The sequence below is a fragment of the Notolabrus celidotus genome, chromosome 4, assembly GCF_009762535.1.
Source record: "Notolabrus celidotus isolate fNotCel1 chromosome 4, fNotCel1.pri, whole genome shotgun sequence".
NCBI lineage: Eukaryota > Metazoa > Chordata > Actinopteri > Labriformes > Labridae > Notolabrus > Notolabrus celidotus.
In genome coordinates this window covers 21,075,546-21,101,618 of record NC_048275.1, presented here as the reverse complement: position 1 = coordinate 21,101,618, position 26,073 = coordinate 21,075,546, and the positions used below count along the sequence as shown (strand labels likewise).

Here is a 26,073-nt window from a genome sequence, read left to right as displayed (position 1 = left end):
ACCGACGTCACCGCTTCCGCCCTGCACCCCCTCCCTCTCCTCCCCCTCTCCCTCCCTCTCCTCCCCCTCTCCCTCCCTCTCTCCCTCCCCCGGCGTCGTTGGAGCAGCTCGGCTGCCTGCAATCCAACATGGAGTAGAGAGAGATGGGGCTCTAGCGGGGCCACCCCACGGTAACAACAACGGCGACGACGCGCTTTTTACGCACAACTGGAACCGGAGTCGTCGGTCAAAACATGCGCCTTAGGACTTAAAACGGAGTGTGTGCCTTGTGTGTCCGTGTGTGTGCGTGAGTGGGTTTGGGGAGGGGGAGAGGCGAAGAGGAGAGCTGGATTCGGCCACTAACTGTCTGTACGGGCTACGTTACCTACTGAAGGCGATGGACTATTAAAGTTTTGGGAAAGGGGGTATTCGTGATCCAACAGAAAACTGGGTGGCTCCGCCGTTGAAAGAGGTGAAAAGTGAGGAAAATAAGACGGAGACACAGCCAGTCGAAGGCAAGCCAAAGAGCCAAGACTCGCACAAAGGCGCAGGGGGGATTTATGCGGAATTGGAGACAGAATCTGAGGAGCCGCGGTGAAAGAATGACGAGCGAAAAGTATGCAACCGCCGTGGTACATTACCTGAGGTGAAACGAGAAAATGATAGAAGAAACACACCCAAACGAGTAAGTACTGTGGCTTAATGATTTCTATGTCTGTCTTTCGCTCGTCCAAGTGCTTACAAGTTGGAGATGATTAAGGCAACTTGGTGGAATGTGCACTCTCCTCATAAAGCTTCGTGTAATGTATATTTTGCATTTTCTTATATTCAAACTACTCGATTGAATTTGGTGCTTGATGCTGCTCTGGAGCATTGCATTGACAGTCGTGTAGAACAGGGTTTTTTAGGGCCCCCACCTTGGTGTGGACTAGTCTTTAGAAGGCTAGAGAGAAAGCAGGGGAGTAGGAGGAGGAGGGGAATAAGCGTGGGTGGATCGGAAACATTTTCTGAAAGGATCTGAAGCGAGAGAGCAGGCCCTGTTGCAGCGTAACTTAGAAACTCAAACACGCCCCGAAGTTACACCTTTTATAAACACACAAACAGCAGCGAGCTCACGCACCTCTTGTTTGTGCATTGTTCAGCGAAAAAAGAAAAACCCAACGGCGTTTACAAAGGCAATTTGGCTTCGTTATTTGGCCACATCTGTATGTTTGCTTCCAACCGAAGGGGGGGAAGTCTCACAGGATATGAGATATCCGATATGCCTCATCCGCCATCTCTTTCTCAATCGCCCTCATTTGCATAGCCTACCGCGCTCCATTCATAAAAAATACCGATTGTAAACGACTTGCACTGAAAAAATGCGCGTCTGCTTCTCTTTAAACTGAGCATTACACGCGTGTTCCCGTCTATTTCTGTCTGACAGACGAACAGATCTGTGCACAACGCCGTGGCGTCTTGCGAAATGTAGCTAATATAGAGCAGTCCTACAATGTGTAGGCCTACAAACCTGTTTATACGGCACCCATAGGCCTATATGGAAGCACTCAAAGCTTAAAATTAGCTATGCCGAGAAAGAACTGTGGCTAAATGTGAATAACATTTAGAACAGAGCAGGTGGTGGAGCGCTTTAGCTTGAATGTTATTGTTAAATCTAACACGAATAGACCACAGGGAGATTATTCATTGCTAGGTATGCAGACGAGTCAATGCCAGACTCAATATATTGAAGGCTTAAATCTGGAAATGTGCAGACATGAGCACATACGCCACATCCATTTAAAATACTGCCTCATAGTTTGAGTTTTTACGACACCAATAGTCTGTATCGATAACTTCCCTGTCGCTGTCAGACGACACGGGTTGTGCTCGGTTGGTATGTCTATCTTGCAGATCTCTGTCGACGGGGGTGGAAGGGCGAAGGGCACCGTAGGGGATGTTTGCGCTGCTGTGGCGTGACGCCGGCTCATTCATAAAAGCCCTCTAACCTTCAGCGCGTCCCCATTCATGCCTGCTGGCCTCTGTCCCCACTGAGAAGACAGCAAATAGATACTTCTCAGCCTTGTCTCCGGTCCTACGGAAGGACAGGGGCAGGGAACTATCTTCAGGCAGCAGAATGGAGGCCTAATGCTGGATAAGCCAGAGACGTATCCTGGAGCTCGCTGACGCCACTTGAGCCACTGGGGTCAAAATGACAAATAATGAAAACCTTATTGTTTGGGGGGTTTTTTTTGCATGTAAACGTTACGTTTGGGAGCAAATTTATAATTATGGCCCCTTTATGAGTAATTTATTTAGGGTAGCCATATAAACTGTGAAATGTTAAAGTTCCCCTTGCTTTGGTGATGTCCCCTGTGTCTTTCTCATGGCTTGATGTTTGAATTCGCAAACGCCCACGATGTCTTTCAAACGACTGTATTTGACAAGGATTTTGGTAAATAAAAAACAAAGGTGTCAAACTATAAGTTGAAGGTGGACACTCAGTAAAGTCTGTAAACCTAGGGTTATGCCAGCAAGCTAACATGCCAAGCAGTGGCCTAGTTCATTCCCTCCAAGAATCATGCTTATATATTTTTAGAAAGTTTTGGGAATCATTTTCAGTATACAGTTTGGTTTTATTTAGTTAGCCAGTTTTATAATTTCATTTAAACTTTTATTCAACTCTTAATTAAACCTTACCATCTTTGCTCATGTTTTAGCTTTATCATTGCCAATAGCCTACTATTAACTCCTGATTTGACCAATTTAAAATACTGCAGATAATAAAATTGAGGATACAGATAGACTGCAAGTGTTGATTTATCTCTCAACTCTTGTTGCAAAATTGTGGCCATGGTCAGTCTATAGAAATGCACTTTAAAGAAATGGCCGGGTACTGCCAACTATCTGCTGTGTCAACGCACTAGCTTGACCAGCTATCAGTTGATATTGCAGAAGAGTATTTTGGGGCAGAAGTAATTAACTGTTATGGTAGAAGTTTACATTACAATGTGTATATCTTTAGCCAATTTAGTGTCACTAACTATTATTCCATTCCATTCCATTCCATATCCTACAGTAAACTTCAGCCAATTGACAATACAAACAACCTGAGTAACCTTGTGTTACTCTGATGCTTCATAAAAAAAGGCCTTTATAGTCTTATTACTGGAACAAATTGAATCAGTGTGCTCTTATCTCACAGTTTGTGTGTTGTGGTTTTATAATCAGAAATAAAAGCCCTTCATGGGTTCAAGACAGGGTCAGGAAACAAAAGGCACACCTTTTTATCAATAGTGAGATGCAAAAGGGTGCAGCAGATTATGTAGCTAGTGTCTCATGTTGGATACCTCACTCTTTCACTTCCTGAGTGGTTAATTGTATGTTAGTAGTTCAGCATTCGCAGACATTTTTTTTCTGCTGATACATGCTGTGTTGGCTGAGCCACACGCATACATTTGAATGCCATGCTTCTGAAGAGAAAACTGATGTGCCAGTTCTGTCAGTTATTACAGGCAAGTGCATATTTTGAGGGTCTTATTGCACATCCTGTTTTACTCTGAATAAAAGCTGTAGCCATGTCCACAGTTTGAAGAATGCATGTCTCAACTTTTCGTCTGCAGATGCTTATTGCCTTTTTTTATCAGCTCTACATTGCACACATTCACCCTGTACAGTCACATCCCCAGCAGAGCATGTATTGATCTGGTGTGGGCTGCTGCAGGGTCAGCATGTGCACAGTCAGTATTGGACAGGAGATGCCCGGTGACATTCAGCTAAGGTCAACTAAGCAACGAAATATAATCCATCCTCGAACAGAAAGCACTCATCAACTGGCAAACACAGCAACATGGAGTTAGCAGGTCTGCATGTTCCCTCAACAAGAGTGTCCTGTTCTTTTTGATACTGAGACAAAACTTGACAGGTTTGGAGTTTCAAGACAGTGGAAAAATTAATCACAAAAGGATGCATAACCGGAAAAACAGTTGGAATGTGTTGTACACATCTGTTAGCTGCTCATGTGTGTGTTTAAATTGATAACAATAAGGGGAAAAGGATGTTTTAATGCCAAAAGTGTGGCCCCTGACGTCAAATAAACATGTGTTGGGGCTGCATTTCATTTAGGTATTTTGTGGCTGCTTGAGGCGGAGAAAATGGTCCCTTCTGCCATTATTCAGGGAAACTGATAATGAAACCTGATGTTGAGACTTCTCAATAGTTTTCTGCTGTCAAACCATATCTGTGGCTTGCTAGCTTGCCTTTGTGTATTGAAAGCATAGAGTATTCGCATTTACTGTAAGAAGGTGATGTATGTGTAACTTCCCACAGGAGGGAAAGAGATGTGTTCTGTACTTAAAGTGAAATGATCACTAATTTCACAAGTGAAATAAGAGAGGGGAGAATGCATGGAAAGATAAGATCTTATAATTAAATAATAAAGAAACATCAGGCAGGTAATATTTAATGGATTCACATACATTAAAAAAAATAATGCAAGTGATACCTGTTCATGACGCACTCCATGTCCACAAATGAACTTCTTTTGCAATTTTTTCTCTCAGCACTCCCCCTCCACACAGACATCATGTGGAGCAGATCCTTGTTCACAGTATTTCCTGTGTTTTAGAGAGCAGCTCATCACTGGTTGCAATCCAGGGCCTTTATATAATGGCCTGGGCTGTTTATTTCTGGAGACCAAACAATGGCCCCGGACTGTTAGTCTTTTTATTTTTTCATGAACCAATCTCTGCTCATCAGATGACTAGATGACCAAGATTATAATAGTTTGAGTTTTCATTCAGCTCACCCAGTTTTTTTCCTTCATTGTACACAACAATCCATCGGGCACACCGTTGATGACTCAAATTCCATTCAGCTCTTCAGCTGATGAACTCTATGAACTTTCACTGCTTCTGAAAAAGTTGAGATTTTTTTCTAAATTTTAAGTCATAGAACTTAAATAATTTAGCTTAAATCAACACATCCACGCACATTTTCCATCAATTATTTGTTTATGTAGACTACTACCACAAAACTGTACATTATGTGCGCTGTTATGTTTTTTGTTTGTTTGGATGTTTTCTTTATTTTGACAGTCAGGCCCCCGGCTTATGAATTAGCTCATCTCCACAGAGGACAGTTGTTCTTTCAATGTGGCATTTAAAGAAAAGAGGTTGTGTTTATTAGGGTATAATAAGCAAGTGATGACCTGGCTGGCAGTATTTGTCTCTACTTTACAGCTCCTACAACAGTGTATTCCTGCATCGTACAAGTTATTGGCAGTCCTCTCCTGGTTTATGTTAAGATACTCTTCTAAATGTTTTTAAAAAGTTCAAATTCTTCTCTGATACCTAGTTTTGTAACTTCTTTAAAACATTTTTTTTTTGTAAAAATTTGATGTTTACAACCAACAAAATATCTCCTACAACACATAATAGGAAAAGACTAGAGGCAATTTAAACTAACCACAAATAGTATCAGGAAACGGCGCAGCCCGTCATGTGTAGTGGTAAATATACCAGCATATTTAGACGAGGGAAGCCCTGAGAGAACAGACTTTCTAGTGTTCATTATGCAAATCATTTTCAGTTGGTTTGCTGCCCTGGAGCTGGTCCACAGGCCGATTACAAGATAAACCACTGACATCTGACAGTTTATGTAAATGAATACAACCTGATCAAACACACCAAGGTTGACATTTTGACGGATGTCTGATCGCTTACATTTGACCCAAAGCGATAAGCCTCACAGAGCACAAGAGGATATGAGGAATTATAGAGGGTTTTGGTTGGCTTTTAAGAGGTTTAGAACCAATCAGCTTATTTTCCAGTATGGTTTCCAAGTTGATACAAACACAAGGACTGCAGAGTCACATTAGAGGATGACTGTGTACTCTTTAAGTGCAGTTACAGTTTGTAGAATAGCATGCAAAATATGGCCCTGAACATTTTCACAAATATACCATATTATCTCATACTCATAAGTAATTTATGGTTGCAATATAATTCTTTGAAGATGTACAAACATGTAGCAGGGTTTTTTTCTATATGTCACTGTAGACCTGAAAGGCTATTTCGCTTCAACAGATATTAGTAATCATGCATATGTGTCAACTCACATCCTGATTGGCCAGTTGGGTATGGGATGTTATCCATTAACGTTCCTTTGTATATTAGTGACCTCTCTGTCAGGTCAACTGACACAGTCACACTCGTTCACAGCAACAGCAGAAGCCCTGTGCTGCCCAGACATGTGAGCGCTCCATATAACTACAGCTGATTGACAGAAAGCCGATCAAACTTCCCCTCAGGAGCCTCCAGGGTCAATAGTTGTGAATGAACCTCGCTTCACCACCTACCTACCTCTCTCTCTCTCCTCTCTGTCTGTCTCTCTCTCTCTCTCTCTCTCTCTCTCTCTCTCTGTCTCTCTCTCTCTCTCTCTCTCTCTCTCTCTCTCTCTCTCTCTCTCTCTCTCTCTCTCTCTCTCTCTCTCTCTCTCTCTCTCTCTCTCTCTCTCTGTCTGTCTCTGTGATTCTCTCTCTCTCTTTGATTTTCATGCACCCAAGTTAAATATGAATGAGAGCAACAATGACATTTAAGAAAAATCTAACTCCTCATGTTGAATCTAACCTAATTTCACAAAAACCCAAGACCTTAACATCACCATTTGTTGTCATTGATTAATTATAGAATATCCCACTTATTAATGCACCCCACATTTTTGCCCTTTGAAAAAAACAGTTTCAAATCTTTTCCTCTCAGCACCTAAAGGATGGGACATTATTTATGCAAATATTAGTTTAAAATCTCTATAGATTAGTTTTCACCAGCACCCACTTTCACTGTTCTGAAAGAGTTTAAGATTATATGATATCTTAAAGCTCCTGTGAGGATTTTTCAGTAGGTTTAGAAAAAATTGACATAAATGCTTATGCCTCTTTTATGGTGTACGAAAACAAAAGAGGCAATCAGATTTTTTAGATTCTGAAACCACTGCCATGAGGTTGGTGGGAAGTGGTTAACTGCAAAATGCTAGAACTGCCATTTTTTTTCTTCTTTTTTTTTTTTACATTTTTCACAGCAAATATTGTTGATGAGTTCTAAGTTTGTGTGCTAAGTTATATCAAGATGAGAATGTTTGTTAAAAACATTACTCACTGATGTAAAGTTCAAAAAGATAAGACATAACCACTTTGTCTAAAGGGGGCGTCAAAATTGACACAAAGCAAAAGTTCCTCACAGGAGCTTTAAATTTAAGACATTTCTGTATTCTTGGCTCAAAATCCATTGCATTTGTTTTACAGTTGTTCAAATCACACTATTTATACTGGAACCTTTCAGTGGGAAATAAAAAAGAAAGGAAGAAAATTATGTAACAAACAATATGGTCAATATACCTTTAAAAAGGTAGGTCTCGTAAATGCTGATATGTCTCAACAACAGCAGTTCAAAAGTCCAGAGAAATTACACTTACACTGAAACAGTCTTTATGTTGAAGTCACGATACATAGTTCATAGTTATGACATAGAATCAAAAAGAGAAAACATTAAACTTCTCTAGATGTTGCATTGCTGTAACCACTGTCCCCACCAAATAAAACCAAAGCTAAATCCTATGATAAATGATCCCTGATTGTAAACTACCTTTGAGTCACTTCCTCATTGCCAAAGATGGGGAATACGTGTGCATTGGCATGTATGTGTGTGTATGTGTGAAGCTCCACAAAGAGAGAGGTGAACCCTGTGCATGGGTGTGTGTGTGTGTGTGTGTGTGTGTGTGTGTATGCATGTGTGGTTCTGTTGATCGGGCTGAGGCGCGGCCAGTCATTTCTTATCAGAGGAAGTATAGCTGCCCTTATCACACATGGCTGGTGTGCCCTCACTGGCCCTTTTATCTCCCACACATGAGCTGGATTCCAGACCTGATAACCAGCCTACTTCCCAGCCCCCTTTTACTGTTTTATGGCAATATTGTTACTCACAGACCTTCAGGTATTTGTAGCTGCTATCTAACTATGCTTATGTTACTTCCAATAGTACAAGCTCAAAAAATATACAAGCTAGAGTTTTGGGGTGTTTTGATTGTAAATATGGACAATATAGACGCTAAAATGGCTTAAAGGCAATACATCTAACAAATCCAACGTAAGGACTTTATTGCCTATCCCTAATGTGACTTGGCAGGAAATCTTCAGGTGTGTACTCCACCCTCAGCTCATTTCCTCATTACACAGAATGGTGTACAAGGTGTGGACAAGGTATAGAAATAAAAAGTAGAACGGAAGCTTCAAACAAAACAGTGCAGCATTTGATACGAGCAACACAAAACCCAAGAAGACCATAGTTACATGTTTTTTGAATGAAGGGTTTTTTGTATCTATTTTTTGAGGATATGGCTTGTAAAAAATGCTTCCAAAGCCATTATCCCATGGTGTTTCACTTTACAAAGAAAGATTCGTAAGATTCCACTGAAAATCCCTCTCAACTTTGGCAGTGTTAAGACCAAAACAGAGCCAAAAGAGCGACTATTGGATGTGCATCTGCTGAATTAGCTTCAGATACAACCCTGAAGTGGCCACACATATGTATGCAGATTTATCCATTTTATGTTGCACAAGTGCTGAGTTGTCTGTATGGTAACAAGCATGAGTGTTTCCTCCAGTGAGCTGGAGAAAACTTAATTGGCAGGCTGCTTAATATGCTGCTGTGAGTGATTGCCTTGACATTTTTGAAACTAAAACTCATACTTTATGTTAGCATATCAACTTAGAAGTATTCTTAATAGACCCATCCTACATTGTCCGGAGTAGCTTATGAAGTGGTCAGAAGGGGCTGGAAGACACAAAAACAATTGACTAGACAAAGCCACTCACAGGCAATAGCATAGTGTGGTACTGTGAAGATTGTGCAAGAAGTTTGGCTGCATGGTAACAAGATTATATTATTGCCTGTTATTAGAGGTATAAGCAAAGGCACACCCAGCACCTTTGACCCGATGGCAACAGCTCATATTCAATTATAAAAGGATGTGATGCACAAATTGTTTGCAATGTCCTTATCAGTGCGGTGTTGATACATCCCCCTATCTTTCCTCTGAACTGAGTCATCAGTCAACTTTGACTTTACATCCTCATGGTTACTAAACAGGATTTAAAAAAGCACTTGTAGGCCTAAACACATTACAGTCCGAGCGGTCTGAGTAAAATATTATGAATCACTCCTTCAGATTGAAAAAGTAGACATCCATGCTGTTCAATAAGTACCATACGTACAAAGTTTAATATTTGAATTCTGCACAAACATGTGGTTATATATTGCGTCAACGACCTTTTCTTAAATTGGGCGTCATAGTCCCTTTTGAGCATCGGTACCTCGTGCTACATTTGTGTGGACAGAATTAGATTCACAGTTCCCAAATGTATGTGTGTGTGTCTGTGTTTATTTATGCCAACATGTGCGGTCACTCCCAAGTGTATTAAAGTAGCGTGTTGCTGCTGGTTGTAGCTGTCTGTGTGTTCCAACCACAGATTACAGGGCCTGTCGGCAGACAGAGCTCTGAACATGGGTCACAAGACAGCCCAAAAACAAGTTCATCTCAGAGAGCCGGTAGTATCATGTATCTCAACACTCATATGCTCATATAGCACATAATTTTTTCTTTTTTTCTTTGTGGTTTGACTGGATGTGCGGTTCTGTACGAGTTACACACTTGTTTGAGTTGTGTAAAAAAGCAGTTGTGCTTTGGATTTTTATTTTCACACCAAACTTTGTGTAAGAGCTAGTACAGAAAATCAATTGTTGATTTAAAGTTAAAATGGAGTTTTCTGCCATTGTCACTTTTAATGGCTGCCATACTTCATGTAAATGTATTTTGAACTACACCAAGGTGTGGGGAGAATCCAGAGTTGATTTTGTGAAGTGATCTTGGCAGCTGCTATATTGCGAAGTGAGTTGACCAGTTTTTAGAATGACTTACTTTGTCCTTTTATATGTGCAATAACCTTGATTTAAAAAAAAATCCATATGCACTAGAATTTTCAACAACTACACTACAGTGCCACTCACTCCACTGATCTCTAGTTGCAATATTAGTTGCCAGATAACACTAAGAGGGGAGCCAGTGACCAAATGCTATGTTAGTAATGAACATTACAACAAGTGTGCCAGCCAGGGTAGCATCTAACAGTGGAATACATAAAATACATCTAATTAGTGATCATAAAAAATCAGTAACAGGATCACAGCTTAATTTTAAATAGGTCATGTGCTCCTGGTTACTAGCCATTATAACCTCTAGCTAATAACTAAAAGATCAGCCATTTGAAGTAAGTGGTTAGGTGCTAACCACAATGATAGTTGGGTAAACTTACTGTTTGCAAACCTTACATATACAAACAAGCAGCCAGTGAGTTATCTAAGGTAGAGGTAACTTGAATTTGAAATAGTTAAACCCAAACATAAGGAGGTGTTTGAACCAATTATTGTATGTTTATTAGCATTAGCAAAATACATTCTTATCCAAAATGTTCGCTTGCTGTGACCCAGAAAAATCTCATGGCCAGTGGTTTACTTGGGAACAGTGCCAGACTGAAATATGAAAGTATATGATGGTGCAGACATTGAGGCAACTTTAATAAGTTATCTAATATGTAACAGAAGCCTAGCTGTCATCATATCCAAAAGGCTGTATCATTAAAACATCTAGAGTAAGGTTAGCTAGATTGCAAACCTTGCCCTACTTGAAAATAATAGAAGTATAAATAGATCATTGACACCTCTGTTTTGAATTCATTATTTCCTTTGTTGCCATTCAAGTTTTCCACGTGGCTAAGTAGAACCTGAATAACTTATTTGCCTCCGCCCATTGTGGTATGACATGACACATGGAATGATACATATGACTGTAACACTTCAGTTCTACTCTCTCTGTAACCATTTTACGCCTTTAGATAAAGTCTCCAGACCAACATTCAATCGTGTTTGTCTTTATTTATTGCAGAACATTTAAAACTAACAGCAAATGTAGGTTTTAACTTTTGTTTTTCAGAATGGGTTAACACAACAAAATGCTGATATCTAAATGGAGAAGTCTGAAGGGGATTCAGATCATGCATCTGTTTTTTTTTATATGTGTGTTTGCACCCTTGTGTTCCAATCTGTAGTTGCTTTCTGTTTGTCTGCTGTCACCCAGTCAGTCGGTCCGTCATTCAGTCACTTTTATGAATGTGTGGGTGGGAGCTGGTGAACCAGTTTTGCCACCTGTGTGTGCTAGTGTAGATTTGTGTGTTCCTGTGTGCATCCTGTGTGTGTCTATGTGTGTACTTTAGATCTCTGGGACAATCTGAAAGCTAGTTTTATAACAACACCTCTCTCATTCACCTCTCCGTCTCTCTTCATCCCACTAAAAAACACACACATCCATGCATGCATTGACACACACACATAAGTGCAGCATAGATGGAATACACAGAGGTACATCCTGTTATTGTCGGATCATTCATGAGGATTGTGACCGTGGTCATTGTTTCCCTGTGAGGGTGGTGGCCTGTCATGCTAATGCTTGAGAATGTCATGTATTTTACCATTCAGGCTCTATTGTATTGTCTCATGTTATGAAACTGACAACTCTATTGACTGCAGAGGGAGTTATTGTCAGGTATTGTTTTGCACTGGTGTATAGACTAAAACTAAAGCTCAACTATCTGTTAGTTTGTGTGATGTGTCTCTAATCAAGGCTCCAACCAACTGTTGTTAATTTCCGTCTCACTATTGTTTTGCAGTATCAGACTGCAGTGGTTAATGAAATATTTGCATGGCACTGTAGCAACTGATTTTACATCTCAATATAACCATAACCATTACATACTTTTTAATATATTGTTAATATATACATTGAATAGTAAAAAAAAAAAGTTCCTGCCAGGGCCAAAGATGAAGTCCTCTGGATAAGCTTGGATCATTAAGCATTTTTTTTAAGTTATTTTTTTTGGGCATTTTTGCCTTTATAGATTGGACAGCTGAAGAGAGACAGGAAATGTGGGGGAGGCCATGTCCTCATGCTCTGTTTATGGGGTGCTTAGACCACTTGGCCACCAGCGCCCGATTAAGCTTTTTGTTTAAAGAAAATCCCCAAATGTATGACTTTCATTCACACAAATCTTCACATTTTCAAGTCACTTTTCTGAAACTGTGTTCAAGCAATGGGCCCTCCATGGCAGCAATAAAACCAAGCACAAAACTATCATCTAACAGTGCTCTGACACTGTCGGTCGGTTCTGAGATATTTTAACAAACTGATGCAAAGTTGACAAATTAAAAAAATAGACTCATATATTTTCTTCATTAATGAACCACAGCACTATTCACCCAACTGTGCAACATTTTACATGCAAAACAGATTATTTGCTCTTCACAATCTTGAACAAATTTCTATAACATTAGTGAAAAGGCCCACATCCACTACTGCTGGAAACCCTGAATCAGTAAACACTGTAGCAGTGGATGACTTTCTGGTCCAGTAGAAATAATAACTGAATGATTGTTACACAGCTACATTTTGTGTGTGTGTGTGTGTGTGTGTGTGTGTGTGTGTGTGTGTGTGTGTGTGTGTGTGTGTGTGTGTGTGTGTGTGTGTGTGTGTGTGTGTGTGTGTGTGTGTGTGTGTGTGTGTGTGTGTGTGTGTGTGTGTGTGTTCATGTTCGTGTGTGTGTGTGTTCATGTTCGTGTGTGTGTGTGTGTTCGTGTTCGTGTGCCAGCTCGTCCTGGTGCAACACCACCTACATCGGCACATCAACTACCGAGTAAAGTCGTGACTTGAGACGCCCTCACACATTCTGTCTCTGTGTGAATCCAGCTCTGTAATAACCTGCTGTGGCATTCTCACACTTAGCCTCTTATGATAAAGGAGAACAGTTACTGCCTGGGAAGCAGTAGTTTTTGTTGCTTCAAGAGTTTTTGTATGTAGTGCGTGGAAAATGTTTGTTTTAAAAAACTCTGTCCCTGTGGCTTTGCTGGATGAGGTTGGTTTTTAACCATAACAGCTGATGTCGTGTATTCAAAAATAATCAAAATAAGATATTTACTCTTAATAAACACTCATAATCCAGTGGAGGTGTGTAATTGTGTTTATCTGCAGTGTGCTCTTTGTCTGTATTTCTAATTTACTTACTAATGTGATCATTTTATGGGCGTCACACATCGTGCATCGCTCTGTAGCTCCCTGTCAGCAGTCCACAGGCATTTTCTCTTTCCTCTGACTTCTGTCTGTCTAGACCATATATAAATGTAAAGTGTGCTTTATTATATGTTTAAGGGTCTAAAAGACCTGAGTTTTTGTCAACCTGTGAATGAGGAGAGTTAAGGGTATAGTTGATGTGACACAGGGCAGAGCAAAGGGACACACAGCAGGCGTGACTTAAGCTGGGCTACATGTTTTTATGTATGAAAGGTGCTATATAAATAAAGTTGAGTTGAGTTGCAAGCAAACTATATTGTATTGAAAAGACTCAAAGTATCAAACATTTTGGTAACCTTATTCTAAACTTTGATTGAATTGTCCAACATTTTATCATTCTTATGGAATAAATGATGTTTCTCTAAGTATACTTTATCTCTCTTTGTGCAGTGACAGCTACATCGTGCGTGTGAAAGCCGTGGTGATGACACGGGATGACTCGAGCGGTGGCTGGTTGGCCCAGGACGGAGGAGCTCTGAGCAGGGTTGGCGTGTGCCGCCTCCTGCCTCCAGAGCTGGCGCCCATACCAGCTTCCAGCAGTTCCCAGTTCCTCATCAGGGGTGAACGACTGCGGGACAAACAGGTAAAACACTCACAAACATCAACGACAGCATATGAAGTTTATGTAAGGATAAGATGTAGAGAATGTGTCCATATGCTGATTGTTTGATGTGCATCTGTTGAACAGGTGATCCTGGACTGTCCACTGAGGAAAGACCTTGTGTACACCATAGCAACGCCCACATTTCACCATTGGAAGGTGGAGGACAGGAAGTGTGGCCTGTCCTTTCAGAGTCCAGCTGACGCAAGAGCGTTTGACAGAGGGGTCCGAAAAGCCATCGAGGACCTTGCTGAAGGTACGTTGTATCGTGTTTTACTATCAAGCCATGTTACAGATGAATTCAGGGTTCACTAAGTCTAGACCAGACATCCAGATACAGGTGATATATCAGACAAATCTTGATGTGCATGTTAACTTTGCATTAATGTGGTGTTTAAGTATTGGAAAAATGTAGTTCATGATAATACCCCTTTAAGTCAGAACAACTGATAGAGTTGTAGAATATTTGGTATGTGACTTGCACTGTTGCTAGCTTGGTGTTACATAACCCTGACAAACGTGGGATGAAAGTTAACTGTTGTGATGGCCAAACATTTTATGAATTCACAAATTGCACATCAAATTATTGCTTACAAGTAATGTCTCTATTTCCTGTACACATAATGTTCACCAGATTTGTTCTTCTCAGCATTAAAACTCAAGATATTTACTATGGGCCCCCTAAGTTGTCCCACATCAAGACATAAAGCTTGTGATGAAACCCACTATTTGGGTACATGTCCCGAGTCTGAGGCTGTTTACCTTTATCACTCTAATGCCTCCCTGGCTTGAGACATTATCCCTGAAGTCCAACTCCAGGCTAACTCACAAACATCTTTCATTAAAGTGTTGTATGCGTCAGTTTAAATGATGTCCCCGTGTTCTCCTCTGTGCAGGCTCCACCACTTCCTCTACAGCACTCCAGAATGAGGGCGAGCTGGGTGACGACGACGTCTTTACTGTAAGCATTCATGTTCTTTACATGTATAAGCAATCCATGGCAGAAATAGAAGTTCCTAATTTTGTGTTTGTCAAATTGAACAAACAATGAAAAGAGTGTTTGAAGATGTGCTGGAAAACACATCTTATTACATCCAAGCAGATTCCTAAAGTTACATCATAAGGCATATTTCAACTGCAGGAACTTTACCCCAGAACTAGGGACTCTACCCCTGAACTACGTGTGTTTCGACCGGAGGAACCAGGGTCTAAATTTAGTTTAGTGGTAGATAATCTCCCCCCTGAAAAGTTCTGCTTGGGGGGTAGTACTTTTCAAAGGTCCTGGGACTTTCAGCTGAATGTAACGGTGTTTGTAGAGTTTACACAGTTGTTGAAACACAGAGGGAGTTCCCGGGAATGCATACTAGTTTAGTTTTTTATTAAGATTTCAAATATTATTTAATCTAAAAAAAATGTCTCCATACGTCACTGGCCTGATTTGCACAATCTATCTGGGACTTAAGCCCGTGGTCGAAATCAAGTATTTTTCTAACATACAACCAAAGCATGCTGAAACACTTGCAGATGACACGACTTGGACTACAAACAGTGGTTAGAACTCTTCCAGAATTAAAAAACACATCCTTGCTAATAGATTTTGCATTCATATGCAGAATCAGTTTATGGAGGCTAGGACTTGATACTCTTTTAGTAGATAAACTGTGGTTAATATTCTACCTGTATTTCTCTCACACCTCTGATCTCTGAAGAACTGCTTGTTGAAACTGACTTGTAAGCTGCTGTTCACAAGTGAACTTCTTCCAATAAAGTTTATCTTATCTATAATTAAACCAAAAAAAACATGACTCCAACTTTACCATCTTTGAGACTTATTTTTGGTCATTTGCATCCCAAATTTTAAATAAACACTCCACCTCTAACGCCAATGTGAATCCTTTGCTGCCATAGTTTCAAATGACTGTCAAGATGTCCACGTTGCCCACCATGCTTGTGCTCATTCATGAGCAACCGTACAGACCTGAAGCCACCTTTTCCAATCGTGCCAGGGCCAAAGAGGTGTATTATGCCTGAGCATGGTCAGAGCACTCACACAAGTCAAACAAACTGGACTTTGAAGGTGAAACTAGCTCAGACACGGTACAGGTTTCCTAGTGTGAGTCCACCGCTACATTCAGAAATTCTTAAAACTCTTTTTGGCTCTTGTTGCAGAAAGTATTCCTACTCAACCTCATGGTCTCCTCTCTGTTACATATATGTGCCACTCTTCATGAAGTGTGTGTAGTGCATGTGTGCGCATGTGTTGCGTGTCAGGGCCTCTGTACCTTAAGTTAGCATGAAGGACCCCTCCCCCCACTCTGCAACCTGACACCAGGAGCAGCAGGCAGGGTCACAAGGTCACTTCCTGTATCCCACCACCTAGCTCTCTCCTGGTGACCCCCGCCCCCATCCTCCCTACCCTCGTCAACCCTCCCTGTTAGAAAAAAAGAGACGCCACCAAACTAGCAGCTAGCAGCTGTTTCCCAGCTTAGTGCGAAGCCGGTGATTTACGAGAGGAAGTGCCTCGTGGTTCATCTTTGACTCAAGCTGTCTGTAAGGGCCAAGACTAATAGGTGCTCTGCTGGGAGTGTACAGCCACCACAGAGACACATACAAACACACGAGGAGGAGCAGAGGGAGGCTAGAGCGCTGTGAGAGGGTGGAGTGATTCTTGAAAAAAGAGCATCAGGTTTTCAGGAAAGTTGACACTGTGAACGCTCCGGGTTAGAGGCAAGTCCATGTTGTCTACGCTGAAAAAGCTGACATATTAGCTGACATAGCCTTAAGACATGCCTGCTTTCAAACTTTGCACTTGAACACATTACAAGGACTGCAGCCAGTAGCCAAAGACCTGCACATGTATTCTTCGCCTTCATGAGCCATTAATCTCCTGTGATTAATTTGTGTAGAAGCAAAACTAAATTTGGCCTTTAATCTTTTAAGTCTATGTTTAGACTCATGCATTATTTATGTGTCTCAAAAAGCTTAAGCTAGCACTTTTAAATGTAGCTTTGCACCAGAGTATTTTGCGCTGTGTGTGCTGGTTGTGGAAAATTAGAATAATGCAATTGAGACAAAGCACAATTAATAGATGAAATTACTTTAATATGTCATTGTCAAGATCCGCCATGCACATGGTATTTAACAAATTAAAACGTACTAGCTTTACCACGTCATGATTCTGGTCTCAAATTTGGCAGTACTTGTCTTTGCTGGTTGAGTTTTAAAGGCAAGAGTACATATTAGTCCTTTTTACACTGAGATTGTGACAAAGTTCTGCTTTCACTCCCCTATTTGTATTTCACATTGAACACAGCAAATTGAATTAAACTGGTGTCCCAGTGTGTTATTTTAGACAGCCTTACAGCGTTGTGGAAGCAGAAGAGGCATGACGTGTAAACAAACAGTGTGAGCCTCAATTAGACACACACACACACACACACACACACACACACACACTAACACACACACACACACACACACACACACACGTACACTACTGTAATGTCCTGACGGCTCTGACATTTACTGTGACACCGTTTCGCCTCTGCCTCTGAATAACCACTTGTGCCTCTGTTACAACTTCAAATGCCAGTGTTCCATTGAAAGTTGCTACCGATCAAGATGTGCTGCTAGATGACTCTGGAGCATAATATGATAATGGTGATCAGTCTATCAAAGGATTCTGCTACTGAAATGTTAGGCTGAAGTTTTGTAAGAGCATTTAAAACATGGTATAAAAACACTGTCTCGGTGCAAATGGGATGAGCACTGCTGTAATACCAAGCAGCAACCTCCGGTCTCAAACTATGAAGCCCATGCGGAAGTTTTATAAGCGGCAATACATCGAGAATCGGCTTGAGTCTGGCTGCAGAAACAATGGAAACCACATAGACATGAATGGGAAAAAGACAATATTTGCAGCATTAATAAACATGTTTACAGCCTGGTTCAAAAAACAGCTTGGCTCTACGTAGCTAATTTCTCCATCACACACTGTACGGGGGGTGAATTTTTTTCTAACTCGATGGTTCAGAAGATATTAAGATTACGAGTTTTTGCCCAAATAAGGACATGACTGACTTGACTCCCGGTCGGGAACACATAGCTGTTGGCTAAGAGGCTCAAACTCTGCCTCTTTATGTCACACTCTATCTGGTTGAGTTCCGCATTTCCAATATGGCTACCACCCAAACACTGTCTCGGTGCAAAGCACTGGTTGAGCACTGGTGTAATACTGAATAATATGATTCTGTACTGGTCGCAGGGATTGGCATTAACACCCACCAACCTGACCAACACAAATGGAAGTCATCTGTGGCAGGTTAGGCAGTCCACCAGTCACTTTGGCGGGTTGAACTTTAGTAGCCTATCCCATCTGTCATTGGGCTAGAGGCAGAGTAGACCCTGGATATGTCGTCAGCATGCAAGTGGAGAACATGCAAACTCCACACCGAAAAGCTCACACAGCCAAGGGCTGAAACCAGGAACCTTCTTGCTGTTAGGCGACAGTGGTTCCAGTCCTGGACATTTAATATTTGAATGAAATTAGCTTTCCTTTGACAAATTGGTGCATAAAAAATACATTAGACTACATGAAATGAAGTGTTTGATGCTCAAAATGTCATCAAGAAGATCATGAAATGCACCTTCTCTAGGACATGAAAAGTTGAAGATGATCTTTTTTTGTGGTTGGGACAGCTTTTATCATATAAAATGTGATTTCCCAATATCAAATTAACTTTAGAAATCTTCTTGCCACAGTGGCTGATGACCAAAATAGTTAATGTAAAGCCCTGACTGGGAGAATTATTCATTAGGAATATCAGTTTATTGAGATACATTTCCCTGAAATCTTGAATAAAAGTTGTAATACAGAATCAAAACATGTTCCCCATTTTCTGACAATGCAAACTGAGTGAGTTGTGATGAAATATGATATGATTTGATGATGTAACAGGATTTGGTGCGATTTGATGGACTCTGCACGGTAGCATTTTTCAACAATGCAGCTCATCCAAACAGAACACCAGCCATGTTTTACAGGCAAGCAAAGCAGTGTTAATACAAAGCTTGTACATTCTCCCTTTTCTGCCTCATGGGGATCAAACAAACCTCAGCTGTCATTTTTAATTTTAAGTTGACATTAATACCATGAGGCAATAACTACAGGAAATATTATTGTCCTGTGTTGCTCGTGTTCCTCTTGGACTGTGCTTATGACCTTTCCTAAAGTTAGCGGTGGCGGCAGAGTTAGCGAGGCAGGCAGTCGTGGACAGGGGGAAATGCTGCAGTAGATTTACAGCCCTTAGAGGGGACGAGGGAGGACGGTGTAGGGGGCTGCACAGGGGAGAGGGCGAGGATGGACATACTTCCCTAAATTATTCCTCGTTCGCCAAACCTAAACTTAACCCGGCCCTTCCTCTGCCCCCCCCCCCCCTGCCAGCACGTCTCCTCTCTCTGTCTCTATTTTGGCTCATTCACAATAGGCGGAGTAAAAAGCTATTGAAGCAATTCTGGGCTCATCCCAGGAGAGGGAGATGGGCCTGTTGAAGGATGAATCCTCCTGAGCTTTCATTCAGGACATGTTTTGTGTCAGAAAATAACTTGAAATGCCCTTTGTCCAGCCTTGGGCCGGAATATATAGGAGAGGATGTCCAGAAATATAAACTCTCCCCCTCGACTCCTCTCAGTCTCTCTGTCCTCTGGTGTAGTTTGAGCTTTCAGCAGAAAGTCTGGTCTGTGTTTTGAATTAGTTGCAGCCGTGGAGGCCAGAGTCGGACTGGTTTTTAAACCGTATCAGCTCCTCCCTCCCCCTGGTAATGTCTTCTCCAGGGGGGCGGGGCCTGGAGTGGAGGCAGCATGTTATGTTATTTTTGGCTGGCTGCTCTGAGGGCTTTGTAAGAAAGCTGGGGGAAATTCTCAGCATGGCGGTATCCATGTGGGGAGCAGGATATAATAGGGATTGCTTCAGCAGACAGACAGACAGACAGACAGACAGACAGACAGACAGACAGACAGACAGACAGACAGACAGATCTGGGTCAAATAATTCATAGCATGGTTGGATTTAATATTTTCACGCTTCAGATCGACATTTTGATAGAGTTTGAAGGGAAACCTGATGATGAGCCATGTTTACACTGCAAAAAGTTCGACACTGTGGGTTGAAATGCTGGCTGGCATCCCAAAACTTTGCATAACTGCTACATCACAATGTCCTTTTTTTAGTTGTATGTCCCAAACCATTACAAGGATAACTAATAAGTACCCCGTGAAGCCATAGAGTTCCCAACAACAAACTTCAAATGCTAATCAAGCAAAGCAGTGCATGAAATCAATATATTGAATCAGAAGGAAAACGCTAGAACAAACAGATCAACTATAAAAGATGTCCTATAAAGACACACAACCCTAATGCACCAACCAGGTGTCTTTGTCATAGTCAAAAAAATACCCCAGTCCAGTCCCCAAGGGTCAGTAAGAACAGAAATGCTTAAGCTCAGGTTCACATAACCCCCAAAGAGTGAGCTGTCTTGTTAGCTCACATATCTTTGGGAAATTTGTGCTACACAAAAAACTCTGTTGATTAACAAAAACTTTTCAGTTGGAGAATTGCAAAGAAGTTAACATGAACTATAAACTGTAAACCCATAAGCTAACTCTGTTTTCTGCTATTGAGCAAAAGTCAGTGTGCGCTGTTTGCACACTATATCACCTGCGTATGATTCATTTTAAAAAACTGCTCATGTTCAGTGGCACTAACTACCAACCCTTAAAAAGTAAATTCTTTCTCAACCTGATCATATTCACACATCTCGATGAGACAAGAGTTATCCCAACATGCCCATCAGCTGGCACACTGGCTCCCTACAGTCCAAAGTGTGCCTGTCTGACAATCTGTGTCTTAGTGCTACACAGCAGCGGCCTGACTGTCTAGTGTCTGGCCAAGGTTTGAGTTGGAGTGGAGCCCTGACAGCCTTTAGCGGAAAGGAGACAGGATACTGTTCACACACACACAAACATACGGAGCGGTGAAAAAGAGAAAAGAAGACGTGGAATTTGCAGAAAGTGAGATTGAGGAAAGGAGGACAGGTTGTTTGGGAGGAGGGGGAGAGTGAAGAAGAGGAGGAGAGGCCAAAAAAAGGTGATTTTGCAAGACTTTGTGCAGACTGCTGCTGGCTTCTGAAAGTCAAGTTGCGCCACCTTTATCTGACGCAGAGACCTCTTCAGTGGTGGTCAACAATACAGTCTGTGTGGAAAAGTGGATTTAACAGGTGTAGATGCTATCTACATTTCTTTAGTTTGCTTTGTGGCTGAAAAAGGTTAACAATTTAGAAGAAAGGATACATCGATAGCAACTCATTTAGTGGATCATACATTAATCTTTCAAATCATTGAGAAATCAAGATGGCCAAACTTTGTCTTGTATGTTTTGAAGGTTTTTTTCAGTTTCAATATCAGTGTTGTTTTTAGGTTCAGACTATTGGTCCTGGTAAAATAAGTTATTATAAGTCACAACTTTGCATATAAGATTGAATGTTTGTAAAGCTAAACCATACTTAAGTTTTACATTATTACTTGAATATTCTTATTCTTGAATATCTTTCTTCAGATACTGTCAAAAACTCACACACACAGTGATACAAAAAGGGGATCAAGCGGCTCCAACAACAGAGCTCACACATCCTGTTTTCCCCATCAGAGCTGCACCGCAGCTTCCTGTTTTTGTTTGTCCAATCATGTTGTCCCTTCGCACTAACAATTTGTTTGGTATATCCAATCAGAGTGCTCCTCTCAGCCTGCATCCTGTGTTTGTTTGTCCCCTCAGAACACCACAGACAGTTCGTCCAACTCCTCCCAGAAACTGGAGAGTTCTCTGCAGCCGCTCGAGTCCTCCCCCCTTCCGCAGAGACACAAGTGTATCCTGACGCATCGCCATGACCTCCACGACCCCTATCGGCTGTCGGACCACTATTTTCTGGACCAGGTGAGACAAAAAAGGCCGGCTTTTATCACTCAGTGGTGCTAAGAGTCCAAAGGACTAAAGGACCATGTGCTCCCTCCAAAACAACATGTTCCAATAATAAGATATTTTATTTGTAAATCAAATTAGTTCTTGTTGTTGAGCTGCGACAGTTGAGTTCCACAATTAAAGATTGTCTTCTGCCTGTCTCCTCAGTCGTTGTCCCGGCTTCCTCGTCATGTCACCTTCCAGGAGGATGAGGAAATTGTGCGCATCAACCCACGGGAGCGCAGCTGGGAGCGAACCACAGAGCGGCTTCATGGCCGCCAGTCAGACCGCCCCTGGCTCACAGGCTATGAGGACTATCGCCACGCTACTGTGCGAGACAAGTTCATCCAAATGGATGACAATGAGTCCTATGTCCACTTTGCCAAGACAGAGGCTCAGAAGCATGACTACACCTACCCACTGGCACCAGCCCTGTCACCATCAGACTCTGATCCCTCCCTCGGACCCTTAATGGCCAATAAGGGCCATGGCGGCTCGTATCACCAAGGCTTTTCGTCTGTGATCTCCAGCCAGCCTCGTTCCTTCCTCCCAAACTCGTCCCCATCCACGAATGGGGGAAAGGGGAGGAAGGAGGATGGGATGGAGCGCGCTCAGTGCGAGCACTGCAGAGAGGCCTTCTACGTCACTGACAACCAGAGAGGCCGGTGCCAGGATGCCCCGGACCCTGTACGGTTGTGCATCCGACGAGTCAGCTGCATGTGGCTGGCAGACACAATGCTCTACCACTGCATGTCAGACCCAGAGGGGGACTACTCGGATCCCTGCTCCTGTGACGGGGGCGAGGGCGGCGGGGGAGGCCGACTCGGCTCTCGCTGGTTAGCTCTTCTGGGCTTGTCTCTGGTGGCGCCCTGCCTCTGCCTCTACCCACCTCTTCATGCTTGCCACCGGGCGGGGCTCAGGTGTGGTTGCTGTGGAGGTCGACACAAAGCTCTAAGCTGAGCAGCTGCGCTCGGAAAAAACCTCTCAGAGGAAACGACAAAAAGCTAAAACCCAACGCAAGCACAGGGAAAAGGAAGGAAGGGGAAGTACACAGAGGGGACAAGTGGTCGTGGCTGCTCGCTCTCTTGCCTTGGTTTCTCTGGGTCTCTCTACAAATTCCAGACACTGAAATAAGCCAAAAAATAAAAAACAGTTGGTGCATTTTCTGAACAGCCTGGGAAGATAAGCTCCCCCTCATGGCAGACAGTTCTCTCTGCTCTCCACGTGGCCATTTTATGCTCTGTTTATAGTGAGAGAGCACTCTTTCAGGGGGCCTTTTTTTTATAGCTGACCTATATGTCATGTATCACATATGCAGGTACTTTATACTTTGTACACTGACTCTGCGTCAAAGAACTTGAATTGTTCCTTTGTTCTGTTTTTTCTCTCCTTTGATGTATGCGCGGCCATTTTGTTTATATTCTCTTCCAATATCAGGCCCGCTCAGCTCGACTCCAGCTACAAGAGAAATCAGACACTACACCTACTTGCGTGTGTGTGCGAGAGTGTGTTTGTGCGAATGGTATATGTGCATGCTTACAATGTGCGCCGAGGCCTTTTGTTGTCAGTAATGCAACTGATAGTAAAGCATGTGTATATAGTTTGCATAGCTCCACCATTGACATCTTCTTTGTTCACTGAAACAAACGTGGTACTCATCATAATCGACTTCTAATATCCCAAAGATTTTTCTTTTGTCCTATTTATTTTCTCACTGAATTAATCTACCAGCAAAAGGGTGCTGAGTTGTGATTCACTCACAGATCGAGACGTTGCTTCAAGTCATCCTTTGGATACTCCAGCAGCTGTCTCCCTGTTTCCTTTCATGTTGTTTCAAACAGTGCCTAAACAATCACCTAAACCAGGAACCCATCCAGTCAGACCTCAGTCAGCAGTACATGTCAGGTCTCAGGTGAGGGCCAGACGAATCAATCACAGATACCATCAAAATTAGTGCCCGTTATGCCTTAAAATGAAGCGAGTCACTCCAAACTTCTACCCCTGTCCCTCTGAGTATGTCTTCTGTAATGAAAAGAGAGCAGAGATACAGCTCAGAGCAATCAGCCTCAACAGATACTCTGTTTTTGTAGTGGAAAAACTGTCAAGTGTCCAAACTAAGGAGTCCAGTGTGCTTGCGATGTACAATCAGCTCCCCTCTTTAAGCCCAGCCTTCTAATGGAGCCCCCCAGTCACAGTAGTAGAAGAGCAGAATCTGAGCTGACTATGATGTGATGGTTTTTAGGAAGTTGGTTAGTACCTGTGTTCAAACATCCAAACCCTTGAACATTTTACATCATTTACAAGGAAAAATGTTGCAGAGCCATGGCTTTCTTTCTTTTTTTGCCAATCACATAATGACTGACAGATGCAGTCACTGCAGTATAGTAGTAACATGTTCACACTATATAAATATTCCTACATGTCATTCTTGAGTTGTAAAAGAAAGGATGCTGTTTCACTTTCTTGCAGATAGTCAGATGAGATGATGAATTCCAGAGTTACATCTGTGCGTTAAACATAAAGAAAACCTAAAAGTGGGAAGCAGTTTGGCTTAGCATAAACACTAGTGACATTGGGATCTGTTCAAAGGCAACAAGATCCATCTACCAGCGTCTCTAAAGCCCACTAACACTAAACTTGTGGCTTATCTAATCTGTAAAAAAGAAAAGGAAAGGGATGAGCAAAAACAACAAATTGAGGTTTTATAGGAGGTAATGTGCTGGACTATTTCCTGGCAGGGTGTAGTGACTTCCTGGACTCCCCACTGATAAGAAGTTATCCACAAAAAGTGCAAAAGTGGCGAAACAGTGAAATGTAATTTCTCTTATTTCTTCATTACACCTCTTTTCAGCGCCAGGCTAGCTCTTGTCCAGTCTTTATGCAATGCTCAGCTAAGCTAATCATCTCTTTGCTGTTTGGCATTCTGACTTCTCAGCGAGAAAGCGAGTATTTCTTAAAACGTCAAACTGTCCTACAACATTTTCTTTCACCATGCCAGATTTTGTATGTAATCGCGCCAACAAGTAACGACATCAGCTTGACTCGTATAAAAAAAATAAAAAATTAAAGTGTTTTTTCAGGGTCATAGTGGGTGTGTTGATAGACAAACTCTGGCTTCTGAGGAAAACAAAAACTCCCTGTCCTTACCTGCCCATGCCGCCTGCTGTTTGAGTGACACTGCTGCAGACCAATCAGATCCTTCATGCTGACAGCACAAGAAACTGACAACCGCTTTGGTGCTTTTATGCCTAGTCTGGGCCTAGTTGATGGCAGTATTAGGGGATGTGAACAGGAAAACATTAACCTTCAAAATAAAAAAGAAGCAGGATTTGAATGGGGTCCCATTGGTAAATGGGGGGGGGTCATGAAAAGCAGCTGAAATCGTGGAGACAAACATCCCTCCCTGATTGTTTTGCCAAGGAAATGTCACTTACTGTAGTTGAAATGCAGAATGCCTGAGGATGTCCTTTTTCCTCCCCTGGTTGTGTCTGTTTCATACATCCTGTCCTGTGTACCAGTTGTATGTCCTCGGTGAGTGAGTGTGAGTGTGAGTGTGAGTGTGAGTGTGTGTGTGTGTGTGTGTGTGTGTGTGTGTGTGTGTGTGTGTGTGTGTGTGTGTGTGTGTGTGTGTGTGTGTGTGTGTGTGTGTGTGTGTGTGTGTGTGTGTGTGTGTGTGTGTGTTTTTCCCCTCTCCTGCTCCTTGATCCAAAGCTACAGGGATCAGCTGAATATGCTATCTTACACACTATCACCTATCCAGTATAATCAGATCCTTCGATGATGATCCTTAATGTATCAGGGACGGGGCCAATCAGATTGGGAAGAGTGTGTGTCCATTTGTGTGTGTGAGTTTAGTCTTTTTTCTCTGTCTCGTCTGGTGTTGAGTGTGTTCTCACATGTCAGAGCCATTTACAAGTGCCTGAACGCATCCTCTCTATCTCCTTGTGTATTTAAAATTGATAAAAATTAAAGAAACAACTCCCTGTATTAAATTAGACCCATTTTTTACACTTAGTATTTTTACCTCTGTAAAAAAAGAGCAAAATTATATTATATATATCAAGTGTATGTTGTACATTTTTATTTCTATTTTGTTTTTTAAAAATTACTGTTTCTAACATGTACGATGGATGTAGCTCTCGCTTTTTGAGAAGGAACAGGAAGTACTTTGTAGATACTGAAGGGTGGCCAGGTCTGTGAGAAAACTAAAAATGAAATGTGTGTCTTACCTTCCGCCTCCAATAAAATGAGAGAAAACAGTGAAACCACA

At 41.9% G+C, this 26,073-nt stretch overlaps 1 protein-coding gene across 1 annotated transcript; it reads left to right on the top strand.

Moving 5' to 3' along the window:
- On the top strand, window positions 1–26,073 carry LOC117811515 (sprouty-related, EVH1 domain-containing protein 2-like). The gene is made up of 6 exons (XM_034681843.1): window positions 1–664; window positions 13,582–13,774; window positions 13,880–14,048; window positions 14,689–14,753; window positions 21,621–21,779; window positions 21,972–26,073. The coding sequence occupies exons 1-6, from the start codon at window positions 639–641 to the stop codon at window positions 22,761–22,763; spliced, it is 1,404 nt and encodes a 467-aa protein (XP_034537734.1). The 5' UTR covers window positions 1–638; the 3' UTR covers window positions 22,764–26,073.